This window comes from Esox lucius, chromosome 10 (genome assembly GCF_011004845.1).
Source record: "Esox lucius isolate fEsoLuc1 chromosome 10, fEsoLuc1.pri, whole genome shotgun sequence".
Classification (NCBI taxonomy): Eukaryota; Metazoa; Chordata; class Actinopteri; order Esociformes; family Esocidae; genus Esox; species Esox lucius.
This window is the reverse complement of record NC_047578.1, coordinates 2308162-2335520: the sequence shown is the minus strand read 5'-3', so window position 1 is coordinate 2335520 and position 27359 is coordinate 2308162. Positions and strand designations below refer to the sequence as shown.

The following is a 27359-nucleotide window of genomic DNA, read 5'->3' as shown; positions in this document are numbered from 1 at the left end:
TTTATCTCTCTCCCTCCCTCTCTCCCTCTCTCCCTCTTTATCTCTCTCCCTCTTTATCTCTCTCCCTCTTTATTTCTCTCCCTCTTTATCTCTCACTCTATCTCCATGTCACTATCTAGCAGTGGGTCTATACGAGTGTTAGAACACTGAAGCCCAGCCAGTAATGGACCTGCTACCATTTTGGTACCAATTATGACGATGTCAGAGAACTCATTAAAGGGATGATTAAGCTGTAAGGCATGAGGGAGTGTGGTATATGGCCAATATACCCAGGCTCAGAACTGTTCTTATGCAAGAGCCACTGCAGAGTGACTGGACACCGGGCTTAGCCATGCTATATCGACAATGTATCATGAACCGCTTACCAGTGCAATTAGAGCAGTAAAAACTGATGTCATACCCGTGCTTTTCAGTGTAAAATACCATGGTGATCAGCCAATGGGCATTCAGTATTTGAAGAACCTGGTTTAATATAACACACCCACTTTTTGTTTTGGTAAAAATCTGAAGGATATGGCTGGAAATACAGCTCCGGAAAAAATTAAGAAACCACTGCACCTTTTTCTTTCCTTTCCAAAAAAGTTGAAAAGGAAGGTTTTGAGTGAGGAACCGAAGCGTTCAATTTGCATTGTTCTCTTAATTTTAACCCTTCTCTTCCTCACTCAAAACCTTCCTTCTCGACTATTTTGGAAAGAAAAGAAAAAGGTGCTTGTGGTCTCTGAATTTCTTCCGGAGCTTTATGTAACCGGTTGCATAGGCCAACATTTTGATGCTTTTTCTGTGTATAGAAACAATGGGTATATTATTTGAAAAGTCAAAATGTATGTGTACCAATTCCATACTTTAATAAAAGCCGTGGTTAGCCAAAGACATTGGAGTACAGTCCATTTTACTATTATTTCCCGTGAGTCTGTAGTTAGAAGGTGTTCAGACATTGCTGATCACAGTAACCTGGTAGCTCTGACGGGAATGAATCATTTGAAACGTTCACATTTCAATTTTTACCCAATTAATTTAATCACATTTCATATGCTGATTTAGATTGGCCATGCTCTTCCTCTCTGAGCGAGCGAGGCGACTTTAATAACCCCAATCTAATTAGTAATTATATGCTCAGAGTTTGATTGAACGAATCAATTCTTCTAGGCTGAGAAGACCAATTTGCTGTCTGCTGTTGAATACTTTTCATCTGCTGTCTCCCTCTGGGTGTTTTAGGAACCAATCAAGAAGTACAGGAGAGGCTTGGAACCCATCAAAAGAGCCTTAGCATCCTGAACCTTTGTATTTTTAAGCCAAATAAAGACCAGCAGGGTTGAATTCCAATTGTTTTAGTGAACACCTAGTCAACTTCACTGGAGATGAACACATTAGGTCATCTTCACAAATAAAATTCACTCTGAGGATTCCCTAAAAAGCCAGAAGGCATCCACTGCTCCTGGACATTTTCCTGGGAGATTTTTATTTTTCTATAAACTGTCAATGGAATTATTTACATAGGTATATTGGTTGCTGTCAACTATCTATTTAATTAATTTCTATTCCTTAATCCTTCATGGCAGAATACCAACCAATGTGACAGATCCAGGATTAAGGAAAACCTTGATTCTTGGGGAGGACAGGGAAGAACTGGAGGGCTGGAGAGGGCTGGGGAGAACTGGGTAGGACAGGGGAGAACTGTAAACATCCTCCGAGCACACTTCTGATTCCGGAAGGTTCCAGCCTTCCCGTGTTGTCCGCTCTCCAGGGTCCTGAACCTCACCTCAGCGGCCAGCTCTCCCTCGCTTGTAATTTACCAGAACCTGAGAGGCCAGTGAGTCGCGTGTAATTTACCAGAAACTGAGAGGCCAGTGAGTTGCGTTTAATTTACCAGAACATGAGAGGAATTGCTTTGTTTCTTGGGCCAATATAGCCCTTTAACTTGACATTTTAAATTGAGACAGACAGTGAAAGACATACAGACTAACAGATACAGAAAAGAGGCAAAGCTGACTGCCCTTTAGGATGCACTCTAAAAGCATGCTTACTGACTGGACAGCACAATAGACTAAAATAAACCAATCAGTGTTGTCTAAATATCAACCCTGATTAGGCAGCAGTATCACTGATTAAAATCACTGGATCCATTAAGGTGTGCCAACAATATTTGGTAAGGTGGACATTGCATGAAGACATGTTTTGAAAATTCTAATTGACAATAACCAAAAATAAATCAGATGCTGCTAGTTGATTAGCACAGTCCGTGTATTGAGCTGTGAGCTGTGCCTGTATGAAAGAGGAAGTCCCTGGGAGATGGATCCTCCTGAAAGAGGAAGTCCCTGGGAGATGGATCCTCCTGAAAGAGGAAGTCCCTGGGAGATGGAGTCCCCTGAAAGAGGAAGTCCTTGGGAGATGGATCCTCCTGAAAGAGGAAGTCCCTGGGAGATGGAGTCCCCTGAAAGAGGAAGTCGCTGGGAGATGGTGACTCTAAAAAAGCAAGTGGGAGCTAATTAGTTTTAGCGGACAAATACTGTGTTGCAGAGGGTCTGGAAATAGTTAGTCGTCATTAATTGGAGTTAACTTGGTCTTCCACTTTTGATTAATTTGAATGTTAATTAGTATGCAGGTGCCTTCAGATGGAAATTTAATATTTTATTGCTCCGCTTATGGCTTCCTATTAGTTGTGCTTGTATGTGCATATTCCTGTGTGTGTGTGTGTGTGTGTGTGTGTATATGTGCATAGTCCTGTGTGGGTTCCTTTTTGTGTGTGTATGTGTGGGGGTGTGTGTGTGATGCTGTAATATTACCCAATATTTTACAGTTTTTCTCAATCGTTGTGGCTCAATTCTCGAATGATGAACAATAACAATATGTTCTTGCTCACACCAAATTACTTATTAATTCAGGCAAATTGCAAGTACAATTGTCTACAACTTGCCCAATACCTACATGCACATGGCTTGCTGATCAAAACTGATGAGTTGATTCTCAGTGAAATTGTCTCACTCTTCACTTCTAAACCTTCTTTTATCGTGTGAGCCGTCACATGCAAAACGATCCATTCAATTACCAAAATCTCCCAGACACACATGTATTTTCCATCAATATCAATGACATGGAATGTTTGTGTCTGCTAAATTGTCAAAGGACCTGCCTGGTATCATAGTAATGAAATAGGGATCATCAGGAGAGTTTTCCCTGGTGCCTGACAAGGGAAACCATCAGATGTGATGTTGACAACAATCTCTTGCCAGACCAACAAGAGTGACAGGATGCCCACCAAGAAGATGGGAACTTGTAGTGTTATGTAGAGTGAGAAGGTGCAATTCATTGTTTATTACAGGACTACTGCAGGATTTTTCATTGGGGTTGCAGTTTTTTTTCATGGATGTCATTTTGCGGCAATTTTTCAACATATAAATATGTAGAAATGGACATACAAATGTGAAAGCTACAAAAATAAATGTACTCTATACATACAAATGTGCATACCCTTTCTCTCTGTACTGCAGTATTGTACAGTATCGACTTTTCCCAGTAGACTTCTAGCAAGCAAGCGTATTTATAAAGCACAAATCGAAGCAATTCAATGTACTTTACAAAGAAAATGAAAAAAATATAAAAATACAATAACAAAAACAAATACTCAAATGAAAACATCAAAACAACATCATAATAATAAAAGATAGAATAAGAAAATATAAAAATAATAAAAAACTTAGGTAGCTACAGTGGGGAGAACAAGTATTTGATACACTGCCAATTCTGCAGGTTTTCCTACTTACAAAGCATGTAGAGATCTGTAATTTTTATCATAGGTACTCTTCAACTGTGAGACACGGAATCTAAAACAAAAATCAAGAAAATCACATTGTATGATTGTTTTATTATTAATTTGCATTTCATTGCATGACATAAGTATTTGATCACCTACCAGCTAGTAAGAATTCCGGCTCTCACAGACCTGTTAGTTTTTCTTTAAGAAGCCCTCCTGTTCTCCACTCATTACCTGTATTAACTGCACCTGTTTGAACTTGTTACCTGTATAAAAGACACCTGTCCACACACTCAATCAGACTCCAACCTCTCCACAATGGCCAAGACCAGAGAGCTGTGTAAGGACGTCAGGGTTAAAATTGTAGACCTGCACAAGGCTGGGATGGGCTACAGGACAATAGGCTAAACAGTGTGGTTAAGTGCTCAGTCATAGGCACGTGAAAAGAGAAAAATCGATATGTTTGAGGCACGTCTAAAATATTCTGGTAGTTTATTCCTGTTGTGTACAGCATAACTGCTAAACGCAGCTTCTCCATGTTTAGTTTGGACTCTGGGCTCTACTAGCTGAACTGTGTTCATGGATCTAAGAGCCCTGCTCAGTTTATATTCTTCAAACATATCAGAAATGTATTTTCTGATATTTTCTTTTACCTACTGTTGAAATTGTTATCTAAAAAGCTCAGTGTGATACACAACAGCATTCAGCTAAACAGAACTGCCATTCCCCGGGTCGACTGCCACGGTGAAAAACATCTAAGCATTTTGACCATTACGGTTCACATAATGACAAAATAACTTTTCATTTTGGTAGCATTGGGCAACTTACTGACCATAAAACTAGGTTTTGAAGCAAGAATTAAATGTTTTGTGTGAGTTACTACATTTTGCAGACATGCCATAGAGTTGTGATGTCCCATGAAACACTTTTGACGATTGTACTTACAGTTTAGTGAATGTTAAGGCTGTTTCAAAAAAATTCTCAAAGCCATCGAGACCTTAAAAGCAAACACTTTACTAAGTTACTCATTAGTTAGAAAGTGTTAGAAACAAACCTCCAAGTTACTCATTAGTTAGAAAGTGTTAGAAACAAACCTCCAAGTTACTCATTAGTTAGAAAGTGTTAGAAACAAACCTCCAAGTTACTCATTAGTTAGAAACCACCATCTAATATACCTTCACATCAAATTAGCGAACAAACCTCTGTTATACATTCACAGTTATGAAGTTAACCAATCAAACTAAGCAAACATTTTATAATGTACACCATCAGTTAGGTCCCTCCATGTTTTGTTCTGTTTGCCAAAATGTTTCAGCTAAAACATTTCATTAGGTGGATAGAATATAGAAAACAGAGCTAGCAGCTGCATCTGATTTACATTTACATCTTAGTTAGAACAAGCTTAATCCAGAGTTCCACTGTGTCCAGCTGAGGAACAAACTGACTGACAGACTGATGTAGAACTGATGGACTAGAAGACTGATGGACAGACTGATGGACAAAGTGATGGACTGAAGGTTAGATTGACAGACAGTTCAACCTTGCTGAAAAAAGATACTGCAAGCCTCCAAGGACAGGTCTTTGTGAGATTCAGGAGTCAGGTCATTGTGAGGTTCAGGGGTCAGGTCATTTTGAGGTTCAGGGGTCAGGTCATTGTTAGGTTCAGGGGTCAGGTCTTTGTGAAGTTCAGGGGTCAGGTCTTTGTGAGGTTCAGGGGTCAGGTCTTTGGAGGTTCAGGTGTCAGTTCCAGACTCAGAGGATTGATAAGCCATTGGTGAATCGCAAAGATACCAAATATTACAGAGAGATAAAAATACACTTTAATTTCCAACACTCTCGAGAATATGGTCTTGTAACTGACTAAACTGTAAATGATGCGTAAAATACACTAATGGTACACATTGTGACCATTCACACAGTGTTTACCATTCTTACAATGTCACCAGTCACACAGTATTACCATTCTCACAATGTCACCAGTCACACAGCATTACCATTCTCACAATGTCACCAGTCACACAGTGTTACCATTCTCACAATGTCACCAGTCACACAGTGTTACCATTCTCACATTGTCACCAGTCACACAGTGTTACCATTCTCACAATGTCACCAGTCACACAGTGTTGCCATTCTCACAATGTCACCAGTCACACAGTGTTACCATTCTCACAGTGTTACTAGTCATACAGTGTTACCAGTCACACAGTTTTACCAGTCACACAGTGTTACCATTCTCACAATGTCACCAGTCACACAGTGTTACCATTCTCACAATGTCACCAGTCACACAGTGTTACCATTCTCACAGTGTTACTAGTCATACAGTGTTACCAGTCACACAGTTTTACCAGTCACACAGTGTTACCATTCTCACAATGTCACCAGTCACACAGTGTTACCAGTCACACAGTGTTACCATTCTCACAATGTCACCAGTCACACAGTGTTACCATTCTCACAATGTCACCAGTCACACAGTGTTACCAGTCACACAGTGTTACCAGTCACACAGTGTTACCAGTCACACAGTGTTACCAGTCACAGTGTCACACTGTTCAGCAGTGAGATCAGGGATTAAGTAAGATCTTGGTCTTTCCTAAGGTGAGAACGGAGCCATCTTGTCAGTCCACTGATACCACATGATAATGACTGGAGGGAAAAGGGTCATATTCCTCAATAGGTACTACATTTGCCCCATGCCCACAATAAGAGGGAGCCCCAACTGGGTCCTGATCATAAGAAGTGCACTAGAAAAGGAATATGGTACAATTTGGGACCCAAACCCAAATCTTATCTGCTTTCCACGTCCGCGGTATTTCCTCCAGAATAGGAGGCTGCTGTTATAAATTCATTTCCCTGCCTTATCAGAGCTAATAATACACAGTGCTGGCAATGAGGGAGCCTTCTGGAGCACAGAGATACTGGAGGAGGAGGTTTCACCTTAGACAAACTACTGTGGGAAAACACACACGTACACACACACGGATATACACACATATATACACAGACATATACATACAGAGACACACACGGACACACCTATACGGAGACACACAGGCACACTCCTGTGTGGGCACACACACACACACACACACACTCCTGTGTGTGCACACATGCATGGTTATGGAAGAAGATAACTACGTTTTACGTGAAATGTGTTGTGGCCGTGAGCAGTAAAGACTGTTGAGGTTAGACATGAATAGGAAGCAGTATGACTGTGTGTGTGTGTGTGCGTGCGTGTGTGCGCATGTGTGAGTGTGACTATGTGTGTGTGTGTGTGTGTGTGTGGGAGGCAGAAAAAATTGAATTTGTAGAGACAAAAGGACAATAAAATACATTCTATGCTTGAGCTAACATTGTGATGGCAGCTCAGTCCCGTCTGGGAAACTGGGACCATGTGACACTCATTTCTTCATACAGACTGAAACGTAAGACATTAAGTCATTAGTGGGTCATTTACAGGACCACCTCCACACCAAAGATTGGGCCATCTGGGAGCTACAGGATCGCCTCCACATCACAGATTGGGCCATCTGGGAGCTACAGGATCGCCTCCACATTACAGATTGGGCCATCTGGGAGCTACAGGATCGCCTCCACATCACAGATTGGGCCATCTGGGAGCTACAGGATCGCCTCCACATCACAGATTGGGCCATCTGGGAGCTACAGGATCGCCTCCACACCACAGATTGGGCCATCTGGGAGCTACAGGATTGCCTCCACACCACCATTTTAGACCAATTCATGGTGCTTTAACAAGAGTTTTTGGGCAGGAGTTTCAATTTAAATAGTAGTTAGATATGCCTTTCTCTTCCCATTAGCTACAGGAACGTATCGTCCCAACAGAAATTGACAGTAGAAGCAATACATATGTGCGCAGAACCTTGACCTCAACAGAATCCGATCTAAGGATAATTTGATTAACATTAGCTAGCTAGCAATAGGGATGTGCCCTGGACATGATTTCACTATCCGACTACACACGCAAGTACTCGAATAATAAATTATTTTCTGGTATTCCAATATTCGACTATCTGTGCCCATCCCTAGCTAGCAAGTTAACGTCAGTCAAACTTCATTCAACCAGTCAAACTTCATTCAAAACGAAATGTAATATGTTCCACCAATATTTTCAACCAAAAGATCTACTTAGGCTGAGTTACATGAGTTCAAAAGTAGGTGCATCCTGACTGATTTTGAATAATAGTTTTTATTTTATTGAATATTATTTACTAACACAATTCCTCTTCATTGACCCCTTCCCCACTTCATCTACCTTTGCAGGTCATCAGTCTGTTCGGTTTCATAACTGACGGCTAAATGTCTTAATGTAAATGTCATGGTCTAAATGTCTTAGTGTAAATGTTGTGGTTTCAATGTCACAGTGCAAATTTTGTGGACTAAATGTCATGGTCTAAATGTCTTAGTGTAAATGTCTTAGTGTAAATGTCTTAGTGTAAATGTCTTAGTGTAAATGTCTTAGTGTAAATGTCTTAGTGATGCATCGTACCTGCATGGGCAGAAAATCTCATTGGCTGCTACCTGCCTTCCACTGAAGTGCCTGATGACTAATGAGCCAGAAAGTCCGGAGGCAAGATCGTCTCCAAGCCCAGTCACCCAGGTTTCCCAGAATTCCCGTCGGGCAGATGGAGGGAAAGTACAGGTCAATCATAAGCAAAAAAAAACAAAAACCTGCCACCTTTCTTTCCCTGTGCTGTTGCCATCAGCAACCGGCCGCCTGCTCCACAGAGACCAATAACACCAGGCTCACCACGTCCAGCCACGTCCAGCCACGTCCAGCCACGTCCAGCCACGTCCAGCCACGTCCAGCCACGTCCACGGCACTTAAAACTCTGCACTGCATCTCACTGCATTCAGACATTCAACACTGACACTGTGAATGTGCACCGGCTTGAAGGTCCATCTGTATTATTTTTTCTCCAGTCACTTCTCATGATCACATCTCATTGTCAACACCCATTGTATTTCACTCTAAGTCAACTCAGTGTTAAACTGTGCTTTCCATTCCTATATTGTATGTTCTCCAATAGCAGCACCATCACATCAAGTTCAATGGGTAACTCACACAGCCACACAGTCAAAACGTCATTCCGGGGCCACCGGCGACGCCTGATGGGGTTGCAGCTGGCTGGGCATCATAGGTTGAAGGCCAGGTTGGGGGAGGAGCACCCCTGATATTGGACCAAGCTGTTCAGACCGGGACTGTGGGTGGGCCACGCTGCAGGTCAGATACAGGGGTTGGTCTGCCCAGTGGTAATGTTAACCCTAACACCTTCCACACATTGTCATTAGCTAATAAATGGAAAACACTTAGCAATGCTAACATAGGCTAGCTAAATACTAAAAAGTTTTACTGAATCTGAAATCAGTCTAGATGACGACATTGGGTTTAGCTACTAATTATTGGATGGACATCAGCTCCAGAATGAACGTTGAAACCAGTATAGTCATGATCAGTAAGGGTATCCATTTTGTTCTCTGCTAACTCCATTAGCATGCAATACTGTTTGACAGCGGTGCATCTTTGTTTTGTTCAAGTTGATGACATGGTTATAATGATGGCTGTTTAAATGTGTAGGCCTTTTGTTGCCACTCATACACACACACACACACACCCTCAGACATTCACAATTTAGTTGATTGGTTACTACTACTATATACACTCACCTAAAGGATTATTAGGAACACCTGTTCAATTTCTCATTAATGCAATTATCTAATCAACCAATCACATGGCAGTTGCTTCAATGCATTTAGGGGTGTGGTCCTGGTCAAGACAATCTCCTGAACTCCAAACTGAATGTCAGAATGGGAAAGAAAGGTGATTTAAGCAATTTTGAGCGTGGCATGGTTGTTGGTGCCAGACGGGCCGGTCTGAGTATTTCACAATCTGCTCAGTTACTAGGATTTTCACGCACAACCATTTCTAGGCTTTACAAAGAATGTTGTGAAAAGGGAAAAACATCCAGTATGCGGCAGTCCTGTGGGCGAAAATACTTTGTTGATGTTAGAGGTCAGAGGAGAATGGGCCGACTGATTCAAGCTGATAAAAGAGCAAATTTGACTGAAATAACCACTTGTTACAACCGAAGTATGCAGCAAAGCATTTGTGAAGCCACAACACGCACAACCTTGAGGCGGATGGGCTACAACAGCAGAAGACCCCACCGGGTACCACTCATCTCCACTACAAATAGGAAAAAGAGGCTACAATTTGCACGAGCTCACCAAAATTGGACAGTTGAAGACTGGAAGAATGTTCCCTGTTCTGATGAGTCTCGATTTCTGTTGAGACATTCAGATGGTAGAGTCAGAATTTGGCGTAAACAGAATGGATCCATCATGCCTTGTTACCACTGTGAAGGCTGGTGGTGGTGGTGTAATGGTGTGGGGGATGTTTTCTTGGCACACTTTAGGCCCCTTAGTGCCAATTGGGCATCGTTTAAATGCCACAGCCTACCTGAGCATTGTTTCTGACCATGTCCATCCCTCTATGACCACCATGTACCCATCCTCTGATGGCTACTTCCAGCAGGATAATGCACCATGTCACAAGGCTCGAATCATTTCAAATTGGTTTCTTGAACATGACAATGAGTTCACTGTACTGAAATGGCCCCCACAGTCACCAGATCTCAACCCAATAGAGCATCTTTGGGATGTGGTGGAACGGGAGCTTCGTGCCCTGGATGTGCATCCCACAAATCTCCATCAACTATCCTATCAATATGGGCCAACATTTCTAAAGAATGCTTTCAGCACCTTGTTGAATCAATGCCACATAGAATTAAGGCAGTTCTGAAGGCGAAAGGGGGTCAAACACAGTATTAGTATGGTGTTCCTAATAATCCTTTAGGTGAGTGTATTTAAAATAACACAGTGTATACATTTTCATACAGTATGTACTACATTATAGTTTAATGCAGAAAGTACATTCAGAATCCTGAATATAACCCTAAAGCACAGGGGCATTTGACCCTATAGGTCACCACACAACATACCACATTATAATGGCTTCATTTAGGTGACACAGGCACATCACTGGAAAACCCTTTTAGTTCCTAATTACACACCACGTCTCCCCTCGCCCCGCCTCTAAGCATGCTTTCACAGAAAGGGAACAAATTGGCCCGGCATTGACAACTGCCATCCGCCACGCACAACCTGCGGTGCTCCCGTCTGAAGCGATGTCAAAGTGCTCAATATCAATGTCAGAGCCCACAGTAAGTAATGCATTACCCAGACACATTATGAGGAGATTAAATCTGTTAGTTACCACTGCACGGCGTGCATAATGGCCGGCCCGTGGGAGAGCAGATAATCATTTCCAACCGTGTTCCAAATGCCAGCACGTTCCCCCAACAGCTCACTGCATTCCACCGGGGGGCAACAGGGACTAGGGTCCCATTTGGGACACGAGCTTAAACTTCAATAAGTCCCGAGCACAGTGGCAATCCTCTGTCTCTGTTATTCACATGGAGCCCCGGGCAGCAATAAGCGCCAGGCGCAATTACAGTGGATTTTGCAAACACGGTAAACAAAGAGACATGTAAATGGCTGTTAAGATGAAACAAAGGAGAACAGAAATGTACGGATGGGATTTCTGTTTGGGATTTTTAGTGATGCTCAGTACCTCTATGTGAATTAGGTCAATATATGGATTTTTTCTTAATTTGTTGTCACCTATTGAGTATTTTATGTCAATTTTAGCAAATAAATATGATGCAGGGCGTTATTCATTCCATTTGGTATATTTAAATACTTGAACCCTATCTGCATGTTCACCCTAGTTTTAATCTATTGCTCTTTGGAAACCTTTTATTTGTTTAATCCATTTTATTAAAAAAAAATGTTGCCGTTATTTAACAAGATGAGTCATTTGAGTCGTTTGAGACCTAATTCAACCTGGAAAGGCATACATTTGCAAGAGGATATGGAAACACAGAATTATAAAATAATATGAAAAAAGACAGAACTACAAGACATATTGTCAATTCACTGGGTGCATTAAAAGCAGCCACCAAAGTATTGTTGTTTTTTTGAGTGAGGAGGGATGAAAGTGTCAAGTTTCTGAATTGCTTGGCAATCAGTTAGCTGCACATAACCATATTATATTCATTCTCAAATAACATTTCCCAAAATGTATCTGTTTTAAATGAAAGGTTCCCAAACGTTTTTGTTCTGAAGACTACTAAATCACTGTCAAAATCTCTTAAGGACCCCTGTTCATGGAGAAGCCACATTATTTTAACAAACATATACTTTTAAATGAATCTGTGATATTTACAGACACTACTACAGCCTAGTTTTCAAGAGTGAGCCAGTTAATGAAAGGTTGCTGATTGTAACCCCTGAGCTGACACTAAAAAATCTGAGTGTGCCTTTGAGCAAAGTATAACTATAATTGCTCCAGTAAATGACTATAAATAAGTGCGTCTGCTAAATGACAAAAACAAAATAGATACAGGCCTGTATGTGTATGGTCAAAGGGTATATACAATTGCTATTACCAACTGTTACCATTTTTAAGTATACATTTATAGTATTATATGTATCCACCCAAACAAATAATCGCGGAATAAATAGACCAGATCCGCGAGGTCACATGTTGAAAATCCCTGTTTTTATAAGCAGTGTGACGAACGATTTGCCCACAGCTGATGAGTCATTTTTTGCGGCCTGGGGGTTGACTGGAAGCTCCACTGTGTGGAAATAGCATTGAAACTATTGAACATGTATTCTATACAAATGCGGATTCTTTAAAATCACCCCTTTATCTTTAATTATCAGAAGGTAGTTTGACATTTAAGTGATGATTTTCCATTATTAAAGCAGTTTTAAAAGTATATATTTTTATTCCACTTTATAATGTGTGCTTGGTTATGTGATGACTTGAACGTAGATTTTGAATGTCGTTTATATTTTCAATTAAATACAATTTTAAAAATGTATGAAAAAAAACAACAACATTGGATTACATAGATTACATAGATCTGAAATGTCCTTATTTTTTCTCACAACTCTGCGCCTATTGTGGAAGCTCTTGTAGATTATTTTGATCTGCAAACCTCGCCTACCACTCGCTTATTGGGCAATTCTTCAGATTCTCCTCTCTGATTGGACAAGATGGTTGCATGTCTGATTTATTTGTAGTAGTGACGTAAAAACCAGGAAACGATATTTGGGGAATTGATGTGTTGGCATTTTAGGGAATATTTGGTGCAAAGTACAGAAAACCGCCTATTATCAATTTTGCGTGTTTATAGACTGGAGTCTGGAAGCCAGAGAATGCTGAAACACCAAGAATAAGCAACAACGTTTTGTAGAACTTTGTAGGTAAGTGTAGCCTCTAAGTGCACGGTTTTGGTGGTCTGTACAGTATTGTGCGCTTACCGTTAAGGTCCGGGTTTGTTAAATTGAGTCTTTCTGTTGCAATAGAAACACATTCGTTCAATTATGTCAACAGGTTTGAAATGGCAGGGAATGAAGGGAAGGCCATAATATGCGGTATCCTAATCGACCGATCTCATAGCCCTTATAAACAATGTCTTCCCACTTCTTAGTACTGCTGGAGGTGAAAATGTAGAAACCTCTTTCATGCCCAAAACAGTGCTCAAGGACATCAACTAATTTATGTACGGTGGCGTACACTGTCAGGTTTTAAGCACATTACTTCCACTGTCTAATTTTAGACCGTGAAAACTGCCTAATCTGTTAATTCATCTAATCAGAAACCATATCTGGCCAAGTGAAGCTTTAGGTGTGCCTGCATCATCATATAAATGTTAGGGGAAAAATCATGTGGTTCTAAAAGCAAAAGTAATAAATTACAGAATTAAGAAACAACAACTATATTCAAATCCCTTTTAAGGGATTTGTATACAGCTATGCATTCATATAGCTATACATTTATAAAGTTCTACTTTTGTATACAGTTATATATTCATACAATTATGCATGTGTATACAGTTATATATTTATACAATTATGCATTTGTATACAGTTATGCAATAATATGCAGCATTCAGTACAGTAATTATGCAATAGGTTCACACAGTAATACATTTAAAATATGCCTTTGTACAGTTATATGCACTCATACAGTTATATACAGTTGAACATTTGTATACCGTGATATACAGTTATATACATTTATAGATGTATTTTCTGTTAAACATTTATATACAGTGATATAGTTATACTGTTATATACAGGTATACAGTTATGTACAGTTAAACGTTTGTATACAGTGATATATAGTTATACAGTTATATACAGTTATACATTTATACAAAGTTAAATGTTTGTATACAGTGATATACAGTTATATACATTTAGAGATGTATTTTCTGTTAAATATTTATATACAGTGATATAGTTATACTGTTATATACAGGTATACATTTATGTACAGTTAAACGTTTGTATACAGTGATATACAGTTGTATACAGTTATACACTGCATACACTCACACACACACATGCACACTAACAGTGGCATAGCATCCCACTGTATCTTAATATACACAGAGAGGGTTTCCCAAATGTCCCCCAGTTCCCTATGTGGTCGCCCACTTTACTCCTCATACTGTAGATCAGAGGTGTCAAACCGGTTTCACGGAGGGCCGAGTGTCTGCAGGTTTTTGCTCTCTCCTTGTACTTGATTGGTTAATTAGGTCACTGATTGGTTAGTTTCTACCCTCACCTGGTTGTGTAGGTATGAACTAGGAACCAATTTATAGGAAAAACCAAAGACCTGCAGACACTCGGCCCTTTGTGGAACCGGTTTGACACCTGTGCTGTAGATGTTGTCAGAAGTAGTGGACTATGTAGAAGAAAGTGTGTCAGATGGATCCTTCTATTTCCTCTGTGCCTATACAGTCTGTATCCCCAGCTGCTTTCAGAGTCACTTTCTTTATCATTCTATAATAATCAGTTGTTCTGCCGCAAGGCTGTCTGCTTTGGAGGTGTCCTGTTGAATGTTGATTACTTTTATAAGGTTTATGTCAAAGATGTTGTGATTGTTTTAAAGGTCTGTTGGTTTGTGGACAGAAGAGGTCACCAGGGTTTTAGAAGGAGTCAGAAACTATCTGGCTCCTGACTCACACCATCTTTTTCCTTCTTTTAAACACAGGCCAGCTATTGATCTGAGATTCTACAGGGTGGAGTTTGAGAGAGTGAGTGAGTGAGTGAGTAAGAGAGAAAGAGAGAGAATGTCCCATGTTGTTTATGTTTGTTCATTTGTTCTCTCTCAGTGTTTTCATAGGTTCCTTCCCCTGTCTTCCCCTGTCCTCCTCTGTCTTCCCCTGTCCTCCTCTGTCCTCCCCTGTCCTCCTCTGTCCTCCCCTGTCCTCCTCTGTCTTCCCCTGTCCTCCTCTGTCTTCCCCTGTCCTCCTCTGTCTTGCCCTGTGTTCCTCTTCTCCAGGTGACGAGAGGATGGGGAGGAAAGACGCATCTGCTGTTGTGGCCCCGGTCGATCAGTATCGTAAACAGATCGGTGAGTACCTCCTCCCGGTACCACGGCAACACAACAGTTTTAATCGGGGGGCGGGGGGCAGAGGATCCATCTGAAAACAGGATTGTGTGGGATCAGACCAGCTCACCGTATCCCCTTTGAAATCCCATAATATCCCCAAACACTCTTCCCTGTCTAGCCATGTTTACTACTGGAGTAGTTCCCTAAATAGGAGCCGTGTGACCTGTGGGACGTAGAAGTCTTGTCACAAGTTGACTCATCACAGTTCAGCCCGATGCTGCTCTGAAGCAGTGGTACTCTCTGTCCCCCCCCCAAACACAACGGTCCTAATCAAGACAATATGTTTCATATCAGCGAGGAGGTCTTGCCAGTGGCTTGCCAGCTGTGACCTGTGGTCTGTAGCTTGGAACACCAGTGAGGGAGGCCTTGTCCAGAATGACACCTTATTGTCTAAATAGCGTGCTACTTTTGACCTGAGCCCGTAGGCACCTGTCACAGTGCTGGATGGAGCAGGGTGCTGTTTGGAACACTGGCGGAGTGTGTAATCTCATTGAGGAAAAAAGAGCCAGTAGCAGTATGGGACAATGGAGGTGTAATCTTCTGTGGTTGGTTGCTGACACCTCTCTGTTGGACACCAGCAGCCTGCCCCCAATTCCCCCATGGTCATCTGCTTGGTCACCTGAGAGATGTTCTCTTGCTTTGGCAGGTTTGTTGTTGACCGTAGTGTTATTTGCTGTGGTTGAGGTGACCGGTCAGTCACACTGACATTGATTGAGCTGTCAGTTCTCTCTCTTCACCGTGGCGTGATAACAGGGCTGTTATCGTTCAGCTCTGTAAAGCTCTGAAGGCCCAAGTCTGATTTCTGATGTCCTCCACAATTATTGGCACCCTTGGGAAGATAACAAAAAAAGCCAGGGAAAAATGTCTTTGTCAGTTATCCGCTTGAACTTGCATAGAAAATGTCATATGAATCAAACCTTTAATTGTGCACTAATTATTCAGAAATTATTGTCATCAGAAAATAATTGTTTTATTCAAAAATACAATCATTGGCATCCCTAGAAAACTGAACAACTGCAATCTATTTAATGTAGATTCCAAGTTTGATTTTAAAGTATGTCTGAAGCATTCCCTCAAATTTTCATACACAAATTCAATGTTTTCATATTTTCTTTGGGTGCCTATAATTCCCACGCCACTATGTACAGTGTCTATATGTCATGCAGTCGTAGTCTCTCTGCTGCAAAAGGCTGGTGTTACTCAGCCTGCAGACTTCATTAAACGGCTCTGCATTGTCCCGGCGTGGTGTGAACGTGGACATGACATTACAAGCTAAGCTCCCACTGGATCCATGTTCAGTCCCAAACAGCAGCCTAGTTCCCCAGCAGTGTTCCGTCCCAAACAGCAGCCTAGTTCCCCAGCAGTGTTCCGTCCCAAACAGCAGCCTAGTTCCCCAGCAGTGTTCCGTCCCAAACAGCAGCCTAGTTCCCCAGCAGTGTTCCGTCCCAAACAGCAGCCTAGTTCCCCAGCAGTGTGAGCCGTATAGGGATCGACTCTGATCTTAAGGAGGTCACTTTCAAGAGAATCGGGTGCTGTTTGTCTGTTTCTCTGACGTTTTCTTATAAAAGCAGGTCAAGGACAGTCGAGGCCAACACGCTTCTTTTTCCTTTCATCTACCTTTTTTTTAGGAACCACTGTCAACCAATTTCAGAGAACCGCTGGTTAACAAAAAACATTTTTTTGAATAAAATACAATGTTTCAATCCAAAATAGCACAAGGCAATTCTGTTTCTTTTGAGTTGGGGAGAAAGGAATGCACACACAGTGGTAATTTGAACTGGTGATGGGCTGAAGTAATTTCTAGACAGCGGGTAGGCTTGGCCCTCACCAAGAGAGAGACGCTTTTATGATGCTAGCCATCGTGAGAGAGAGTACGGCTGAAAAAGGCTTTAAATGCTGTAATTATGGACTCATCATTGACTGCAGTGAGCTGTCATCCATCCATCCAATGTAGGCCTTGTGTGTGTGCTTGTGTGTGTCCCCCAATGCTTGTCCCTGTCCGTGCTTGTGTGTGTGTTCGTGGTATGTGCCCCTGTGGGTACTCGTGTGTGTCTGCGTGGGCGCATCAACAGATCCAGATTGGCCCTTTTCCACACATGCATTGAATCCAAGACAGTGGAACACACTGGAGACTCAGGCCACTCAGGTCAGGTGAGGAGAAAGACGTGACAGGAAGAATATTCCAGCAGTCCTTTATATGGACCGTGAGCTGGGTCTGAGGGCTTGACAGAAAGAATAATGTCCTCAGAGTCGTGGCTTTGTGGGGGTTATTCTTTTTTTCGTTGCTTTGTGTTGGCCATCAAAAGGGCGTGGACAGCTCTACCACAGGAAACAGAATGACAGAGACCAGTAGCTCTACCACAGGAAACAGAATGACAGAGACCAGTAGCTCTACCACAGGAAACAGAATGACAGAGACCAGTAGCTCTACCACAGGAAACAGAATGACAGAGACCAGTAGCTCTACCACAGGAAACAGAATGACAAAGACCAGTAGCTCTACCACAGGAAACAGAATGACAGAGACCAGTAGCTCTACCACAGGAAACAGAATGACAGAGACCAGTAGCTCTACCACATGAAACAGAATGACAGAGACCAGTAGCTCTACCACAGGAAACAGAATGACAGAGACCAGTAGCTCTACCACAGGAAACAGAATGACAGAGACCAGTAGCTCTACCACAGGAAACAGAATGACAAAGACCAGTAGCTCTACCACAGGAAACAGAATGACAGAGACCAGTAGCTCTACCACAGGAAACAGAATGACAGAGACCAGTAGCTCTACCACAGGAAACAGAATGACAGAGACCAGTAGCTCTACCACATGAAACAGAATGACAGACACCAGTAGCTCTACCACAGGAAACAGAATGACAGAGACCAGTAGCTCTACCACAGGAAACAGAATGACAGAGACCAGTAGCTCTACCACAGGAAACAGAATGACAGAGACCAGTAGCTCTACCACAGGAAACAGAATGACAGAGACCAGTAGCTCTACCACAGGAAACAGAATGACAGAGACCAGTAGCTCTACCACATGAAACACAATGACAGAGACCAGTAGCTCTACCACATGAAACACAATGACAGAGACCAGTAGCTCTACCACAGGAAACAGAATGACAGAGACCAGTAGCTCTACCACAGGAAACAGAATGACAGAGACCAGTAGCTCTACCACAGGAAACAGAATGACAGAGACCAGTAGCTCTACCACAGGAAACAGAATGACAGAGACCAGTAGCTCTACCACAGGAAACAGAATGACAGACACCAGTAGCTCTACCACAGGAAACAGAATGACAGAGACCAGTAGCTCTACCACAGGAAACAGAATGACAGAGACCAGTAGCTCTACCACAGGAAACACAATGACAGAGACCAGTAGCTCTACCACAGGAAACACAATGACAGAGACCAGTAGCTCTACCACATGAAACACAATGACAGAGACCAGTAGCTCTACCACAGGAAACACAATGACAGAGACCAGTAGCTCTACCACAGGAAACAGAATGACAGAGACCAGTAGCTCTACCACAGGAAACACAATGACAGAGACCAGTAGCTCAAACAGAGCACAAACGATTGAGCCTATTTTGAGTCAGTTTTGGAGCATCTTAGGTGGCTGGTGACATCACCACATATAATTAAAATATAATTTATAAAACACAAACAAGCAGCACAAACAAATCTTCTAACGGCACAAACTGGACTATTTTGGTTGAATTTGGGGCATGTTGGGGTGGGCTGAGTGACCTCAGAATGACCTGTAAAATATTCTTTAATATCTATAAAATAATAGCAGCACAAACTAAAATGTTAACGGCCCAAACCGAGCACAAACAATTTAGCCTATTTTGCCAGAGTTTGGCATTGGGTGGGGGCCAACTCGCAGGTTTTCTGGGATATGTCAACCCCTCCCGACGCAGTATTGTGTGATGTAATGCTGAGGTTCTCATGGAGGCTGTCTGTGCTGCAAAGCCGCTAATTCTCCCGTATAAACAGTTTCTCATACTTTGAGTAATTATGTTGATTGGGTAACTGTTTAACAATTTACTTAGAACAGATGGGATTGTGTGTTTGTTGCATGTATCCTACCACACGTTTGTGAATAGTGACACACACCAGCTCTTACTGTCAACACAGTATCTATGACTGTGGTGTCGCCATCACTGAAGCACTGTGCGCGGAGGCTGAATATGCTGGATTGTTGTAGAGGGAGGTTTGGGTGGTGGATTAAACTATTTAACAGGTACATTTGTAAATCACCCGAGCTCGTTTTTAAAGTATTTTATTGTGTAAGTGGAACCATTTGTGGTCTGGGTAGCAGGCTGCGTTTCCAGAAACGCTGAATGAAACTGATGTGTACCTCAGGGAGCTGCCATCCACATTTCCACCAGACAAGTTGAGGAGGAGACATTTTGTAAGACGTTCTCCTAATGAGTTCCCAACGTCTGCTCAGTCCATTTGAGCACATACGCACGTGCACACGCACGCGCAGGTGCACATACTCCGGTGTAAATGAGTGTTAATTACCTAGGAGTGTGTCAGTGAGCTGTCTCTGTGTGAGTGTCACTATGCCAGACCATCAGCCTTTCCCTGGACAGAGTGTTACCGATACTAAGGACCCCCCTCCACCTGTCCCCATCCAGCCCTCCACCTGTCCTCCTCCAGCCCTCCACCCACACTCTCCAGCCCTCACCCCCACCTTTAATTAGACACAGTCGTCCTCTCTCCCTGACACTCGGTAGTGACACACACACACACAGACACACGTGCACACACACACACCTGCATTACCAGGTGGCCAGTTTGCCCACTGACTTTACCTCAGAGAGAAGACTTGAATAGAAGCCAAATCCAGGTGAATCACACAACATGATATTGTGTGTGTGTGTGTGTGTGTGTGTGTCAAATAAATGAAGGCATGGGTTTTTTTGTAAAATATTTGCATATTTCAGGTAAGCAGGACTACAAGAAGACTAAGTCAGCCCTGAAACTGGAAAGATTGAAGGCTGAGGCAAAGAAAAGTGCTCCAGGCATCCGAGTGAGTCTCACCACCTTTACATTCGACTGTCCTTCGTGACGACCAACTGTCTTTCTTTGTCTTTCTTGTGCAGTTTCCTCAGGAGGGATTCAGACCCCCTCAACACTGTGTTTCTGTGAACTAGACTTCATTTATTGCTTGGTGAAAAACATTTTTGGGGCATGAGTACACACACGATACCCCATAGTGACGCAGTGGATACTCGTTTTTAGAAATAAGTGACAGTTTATTGAACATCAAAAACCATAATGTAATGTTCTCCGACTTGTCACTATGGAGTTTTCTGTGTAAATTGACAGCATTTGTCACTTTTAATCATTTATGAATGCAGTCCATGACAGAACAATGGGGAGAAAGTGAGGGGATCTGAATACTTTCCAAAGGCACTACAGATTATCATACATTTACATCCTCCTGGCCCCCCTTGGGATTCGAACCCCCAACCTTGGTGTTGGAAGCCACAAACTCTACCTACCAAGTTACGTGGGACTCTGAGGTTTTAGTGGCTACTATGTGTTTTCAGTCAACAAGTAAATGTAAGGTAAAAATTTAAGTAAAATCAAGAATGGATATTTGAAAAGATAGGGTCTCATGTTGGTTGGTTATTGATGTGTGTTTGTTTTTCTTTCTTTTTTCATGGCTGTATCGATTAGTTACCAGAGTGTGACTAAAACTTCAGGCTATGACAATGAAGTTGTCACGTTTAAAATCGACCAGCGTTTTTCCCAGGGGTTGTGCGATTGCTAACCACAGCAAACTGTCCGCGAATGTTTCAGAGTAAACTGCCAATTTCTTGCAGTGGGGGATACAAATCCGCGACAGGTTTAGCAACATTTAGTCAAAATGTTAAGCGTTCCGAATTATTACCTTACAGTAACCTGAATACATAAGCTTTCCATCGTTTTAATTTTGCCTGTAGACAATCGTCTACTTCATCTACTTTCGCTTTACCTGCTGACAGTGATCTTCCCCCTGGACAAACCATTAAACTCTTACTTAAGCTGTAAGATCATGTTACACAAAGATAGATGGAGAGAGGGGCAGATATGACCCTGTCCTGCGGAGGCCATAATGATATGCTGGGTTGAGAGATATTAGGCTTCATTAAGCATTTCTTTAATCCCATTACATTAGTCCATATCGTGAAATATTGATATTACTCATGAATTATGCATGTGATCATTTTATCATGTTGGAATGGGAGGATTATCAAAGCCTCGGATTAAATGGACCCCAAGGAGGTGGGTAGGATCCCCTTAACGCCCTGGCAAGATATTGGATGGAAATTTGGGTTGAGAATGTAATAGACACTGGGTTAAAGATAGCCTAAATATGTGAACACAGTACAAGGCATGATTTTGTATTTCTTACATGAAAGAAGAGACTTCTTGAGTAGACTGCCACTTTGTCTTTGAAAAGTTTCTTTGAGAAGTTAATGTTCCTGTGAAAGCAGCATGCGCTGAAAAGCCACAAATTCTCCCTCTGTATAAACATACATTGGGTAGTTATGTTGATTGGGCAACTATTTTTACAATTCAAAAAGAGTTGTCGCTTTAACTTTCTGAAACACATCCAAATGCCGTTCTGGACTTCTTACGCCCCGGGAAACATACTCTCTGGCCTTTACCTTTTCTGAGCACGGTTGCTTGCTCTCTCCCTCCCTCTCTCTCTCTCTCTATCTCTTTCTCTCTCTCTCTCTCTCTCCCTCCCTCTCTCTCTCTCTCTCTCTCTCTTTTTCTCTCTCTCTCTCTCTCTCTCTCTCTTGCTGCCCTTCTTAAGGCCTCTTTGAGACCGTAAATGGCCCGGTATCATGTGAGAAAGGAATCTCCTTTCCTCTTCCTTTCTCTTGTCTCCGTGAGCAGTGTGTGTTGGCGGGTTGTCCCGCTCTCTGCTGCAGCTGGTGTCTCTTGTGGCTCCAGCCGGCCAGGTGGTCGTGCAGACGGGCAGGCAGGCTGGCCATGGGGCCCAGGGTTGGAGTGTGGCGGGCAGGCCTGGGTGAGCTGGGGCCGGTGGTTTCTTGGCAGACTGAATGCCACTGCTGTCTCCTCAGTGCTGTTGATGTGATGCGATGTTGGTCGGGGAGCCGAAGAGCAGAAACCCAGTCACCAGCTGTTGGTCTCTCTCTCTCTCTCTCTCTTTCTGTTTATTTCCATGTCTCTTTCCCTTTGTCGCTATCTCTCTCTTTCTTTCTTTCTCTCTCTCTCTCTCTCTCTCTCTCTCTCTCTCTTTCCTTGTCTCCATCCCTCTCTCTCTCTCTTTCTGTTTATTTCCTTGTCTTCATCCCTCTCTTTTTCAGTCTCTTTCCCTTTGTCCCTATCTCTCTTTCTCTCTCTGCCTGTTTCTCTCTGGCCTTTGTCCATCCCACAGTACAATTGGTCTCCCGGTCGTTTAGTGTAGATAAGGGATGGGATGTCTTGACATGGCTGCTTTGTCTTGTCGTTCTAGTGACTCCTTGTGGTCGATTGCGTGTCTGCAGGCTTAATCTCTGGCCCTTATTCTGTCACTTTCCCTTTCTGTCTCTCTCTCTCTTCCGGTTTCATTGTCTTTCTCTGTGTCCCATAGGGCCCTGCTGACAGGTAGCTACAGGTTTCGTCACTCAACACAGTGGTTGGCGGCTCCACCCAGAGCATGTGATGGATGGTGCCCCACTGAACCCGTAATCCGCACGATCTCTCTCAAGGTTCCTAGTTTAGTGTTGTCATACTGTCAAAATCTCCTCGTTGCCCTCCTCCACCCCCCCCACCCACCCCCCCCCCCCACCGCGCTCCGTGATTTAGGAGGTCTTCAGAATGTGCCGCTGGCCAAAAGGCTTTTGAAGGGAACCCAGAACCCAGTGTCAAGCTGTCTGTTGGATGTTACATATGGGGGTCCCAACACGTGTTGACTGGTGCTACAGGCAACGTTCATGGCTGTTTTCTGACCGGGTGGGACAGTCGGCGTGGAGGTTTCACTCAACATTACAAACAGGACGAAAACAATTGTGTGTGTGTGCACGCGGTCCTAGACTGTCCACGGTCTGGTAACGATGTCGTCTGTTATACAGTTTATTGTCATTCTGTGGGATTGGAACTCTTTTTGGTCAATCGCACGCTAGTCTTTAAAAAAAGGTTAGTCTGTGTTTAATAGTTCTTGTTTAAATATACAAGCTGTTTAAACAGACTTGCATTTAAGTAGATACAAGTCTTCAAACTAATGGATGCCTTTAAATATAGTAGATACAAGCTTTTAACTCATACCAGCCTTTTAACGCATACAATCCATTAAATACATATTAGCCCCTGTAATGGCACGAGGGAAATGCTCTTGTGAAACGTGACAGTTGTTGCTGCAGGTTCTTCGTGACGGTATTGGATTGAGTGGTAGGATAGTATGATATTAATTACAGTGGGACAGTAGGAAATGTTCTGGAAAGTTTAGAGCGTGGGAAGCAGGTTGGTGGGGGGTCTGTTGAGCGGTGCGGAGCTGAGGGGAGCTGTGGCTCCAAGCCAGATGACAGGGCTCGACTCCCAGCATGCCACAGCTGCTGCTGAGAGGAACACATGATGCGCTTGGGTTTCAGCCAGTTTTTTTCTAACAATATGAGAAAGGCACAGGGAGAGGGGGAGAGGGGGAGAGAGGGAGAGGGGGAGAGAGGGAGAGGGGGAGAGAGAGAGAGAGAGAGAGAGATGGCGGGGAGGCAGAAAGGGAGAGAGAGGGGAGGGACAAGGAGATAGAGGGATGGAGAGAGGGGAGGGACAAGGAGAGAGAGGGGGACGGGGAGATTTAAAATGGGCCAAATCGGAAGCTGAATTTGAATTCATTGAAGGCAGTAGGACAGAAACCAACTCCCCGAGTCTCATTTATTTGACAAAACATTTTTATTAAAAGGCTAATCTGACCGAACATGGTGTTCATTGACATTACAGCGTGAAAAGCCTTGCATTACATTTTATTTGTCATGTTTTCAACACAACGATTATCCTTCAGTCAGAGTATTTACAGGAGGAAACTGAACTGTTACTTGATATAATGTAAACATCCAGCAGAGTGTGATTCCATACCAACTCGCCAACCGTTCTCTTTCCGCGAGCCCACGAAGACAAAGCTGAATAGAAATGTAAATCAGCTGGGGCCCGTGGCTGCGTGGCGGCGATAATAAATGAAACTAAAGTGCATGACATTTTTCCAATTAAGCAGGGCTTAAGCTATTTGGAAGTCTGCTGTAAATAAGATAAATACGTGGGCGATGCGAGGCCAGTGTCTGTTAATGAAGTGCATAGTTCCACTTGCCGCGCTGCGCCACTGCGGCCTGTGTACAGAGGGCCCTGGTCAGGCCGTCCTGGCCTGACGGAGTGCACTATCTAGGGAATACGATGCCCTTTGGGACGAACAATGTCTTGGCCGGTGTGGCCCCTGTCTTTTAATAGTCAAATTTATCGGCCAGATTTATTGTTCATTGAGAATGGCAGAGGGTGGTTTTGTCACTTAACTCATTTTAATTATTTCTCTTCCTGTCTTGTCCTCTCATGTCCTGTCTTCTGTGCTCTCTTTTCCAGTTTTTCTCTCTTTCTCTCCCTGTATATTCCTCTGTTTGTGTCTGTGGGGACTGTACACTGTCTTCCCACAATCTTGTCTCCTCCCAGGCCTTGTCCCCCCCTGGCCTTGTCTCCGCCCCCAGCCTTGTCCCCCACTGGCCTTGTCTCCGCCCCCAGCCTTGTCCCCCACTGGCCTTGTCTCCGCCCCCAGCCTTGTCTCCCACTGGCCTTGTCTCCGCCCCTGGCCTTGTCATTAGTATTTTCAAAGGAAATTAACAAGCCCTGAGTGCCCTGTTTTTACAACTCTGTCACAACCCTCATACTTTGGTTGGATGTGTCTGATTCTCTCTGGTGGTGGAAATATGCTGAAGTGGTCTAGCCATTTGTCAGTCAATGAATTAACTGTACGGCTTCAAAACAGCCTAGAGCAACAACTGTCTACACGTAACGTTGCCCTGAATTAACCGTTTGAGAACACAAAACACTTGAAGCCCTTCACTTTTGATTATAAAGTTTGCTAATGACTTCTTAAGACAAAGAGCCACTGCAGTTGGAATGCATATGGAACAGGCTCCTAAATGCAACCCTATGCCCTACAGTATATTGCACATAACAATCATTGCGCTTTGGGTCCTGGTCAAAAGTAGTGCACTATGTAGTTCCTATCAGGGCATTTGGGATGCACACATGTAATGCGATGAGAATGGTAATGAACGAAGGAGCACTCAGAAACTAATTTCAAGTGGAAAACTATCACCCATGCAATTAACAGCCTAATTAAACCCTTCAACGCCAAATTAAAATCAGGACAATTGTTTTGGGAAATATTGAAGAACTTTGTGAAGTCGGCATGTAGCCAGTGACACAAATAATATGCCATGGATGTTGCTAGGCAACACTGACCCTTAAATTGCTGTTGTGATATAAGATTTGTGATATGAGGTCATAGACTGATTCAGTCTATTAGATGTATGATTTACGATATAAAGTCATAGGTTGTGATATTAGGTCATAGGTTGGGATATTAGGTCATAGGTTGGGACATTAGGTCATAGGTTGTGATATAAGTTCATAGGTTGTGATGTTAGGTCATAGGTTGTAAGGGTCTTCATAAAAAATGTCCACTACAGTGAAGCTGTGATTAAGTCACTCCATGGAATCTTGGTTAAATACAGTGCAGTACTGGGTAAAAGTCACCACAGAAAATTGTGTAGTAAGTGTTTATTTGCTAATTAAAAACACTACAACATTTGAATAAATACAAATAAACAGTAGTACAGTAAAAAAACAAGGTAACTTTGATTTCTTGTCCGTAAAGCTGCATTCCATCGTTTTTTCCACTGGTTGTACACGTGGAGCTGTCGAGATAAAAATTGTCCCTGGAAATGGTGCATTATGTTGTTAATGTACAGACCCCAAATCATCTAAACCAAGGACTTTCTAATGTGCAATGTCATTGCTAACTGAGGCACTATTGAGTACAAATAGACAACATACTACAGCCAGTCTAAAATATTTAGTAATCATGAAAGTCTCACAGTGAACTTAAAGTGCTGTACATCAAATGCAGGCATTTGTTTTAGTTCTTCCAGAGAGAAACTTCCACTCAGTTTTCTGCCTTTAACTTGCCCTGTTGAGGGTCAAGACTTTTACACAGCACTGTACCTTGTCTTGATGGCAGTTAAATTCAACACGTAATGCATATAGAATATACAGCCTACACAATACATTTTATTGTCCATCTAAGGGATGTTTTAATCACAGCTGGTACTCATGTCTCTGGTGTTTCTGTGTTGCAGGATGCGTTCCTGGTGGTTGTGGCCATCCTGGTGTTTGTGCTCTGTGTCTATGCCTTCTTCTACCTCAACCTGACCACAGAGCTGGACCTGGATGTGGACCTGGACTGAAGGAGAAGCCCCACGGACGAGGGACCGACCCAAACTGAAGAAAATGCTTGCTTCATTCTTCCATTGCACATAGTTGCTACTAGTGATGGCCAAACAAAGGCTTCATTAGTGTTATTTTAGCAGCAGGATATTATGCTGACAGCACTCAGATTTTCTTTATCACAGTAAAAGCCATCATTGAAATGCATAAGGAGTTATACAGCTCTGGAAAAAATTAAGAGACCACTGCACATTCTTCTTTCCTTTCCAATAAATGTGAAAGGGAAGGTTTTGAGTGAGTAACAGAAGAGTTAAAATTAAGAGGCCACTTCAAATTGCACACTTCTGTTCCTCACTCAAAACCTTCCTTTTCAAATTTTTTGGAAAGGAAAGAAAAAGGTGCAGAGCTGTAGTTAACAATCTAGTCTGTTAAAAAGAACAGACACAAACAATATTGGAACAGACATTAAACATAAAATTTACAGACTACATTGCTAACTATATGTTTCAGTGATGGCTTTTATTTTAAAAAGGAAATTCTCAGTTAGCGCTACTAGCATAATATCCTGCTGCTAGAAGAACAGTG

General features: G+C 42.6%; 1 protein-coding gene across 3 annotated transcripts; it reads left to right on the top strand.

Moving 5' to 3' along the window:
- Positions 1-12939: 12939 nt before the first annotated feature.
- Positions 12940-26946, top strand: triqk (triple QxxK/R motif containing). Of its 3 annotated transcripts, none has more exons than XM_010864788.3 (5): positions 12940-13114; positions 14913-14955; positions 15204-15275; positions 20288-20373; positions 26687-26946. In XM_010864788.3, exons 3-5 carry the CDS (start codon positions 15215-15217, stop codon positions 26792-26794), a joined length of 255 nt encoding a protein of 84 aa, XP_010863090.1. In that variant the 5' UTR covers positions 12940-13114; positions 14913-14955; positions 15204-15214; the 3' UTR covers positions 26795-26946. The 3 variants fall into 3 exon arrangements, with proteins under 3 accessions (XP_010863090.1, XP_010863091.1, XP_010863089.1); XM_010864789.3 differs by having other exon boundaries at positions 14913-14967; XM_010864787.3 differs by lacking the exon at positions 14913-14955.
- Positions 26947-27359: the final 413 nt, after the last annotated feature.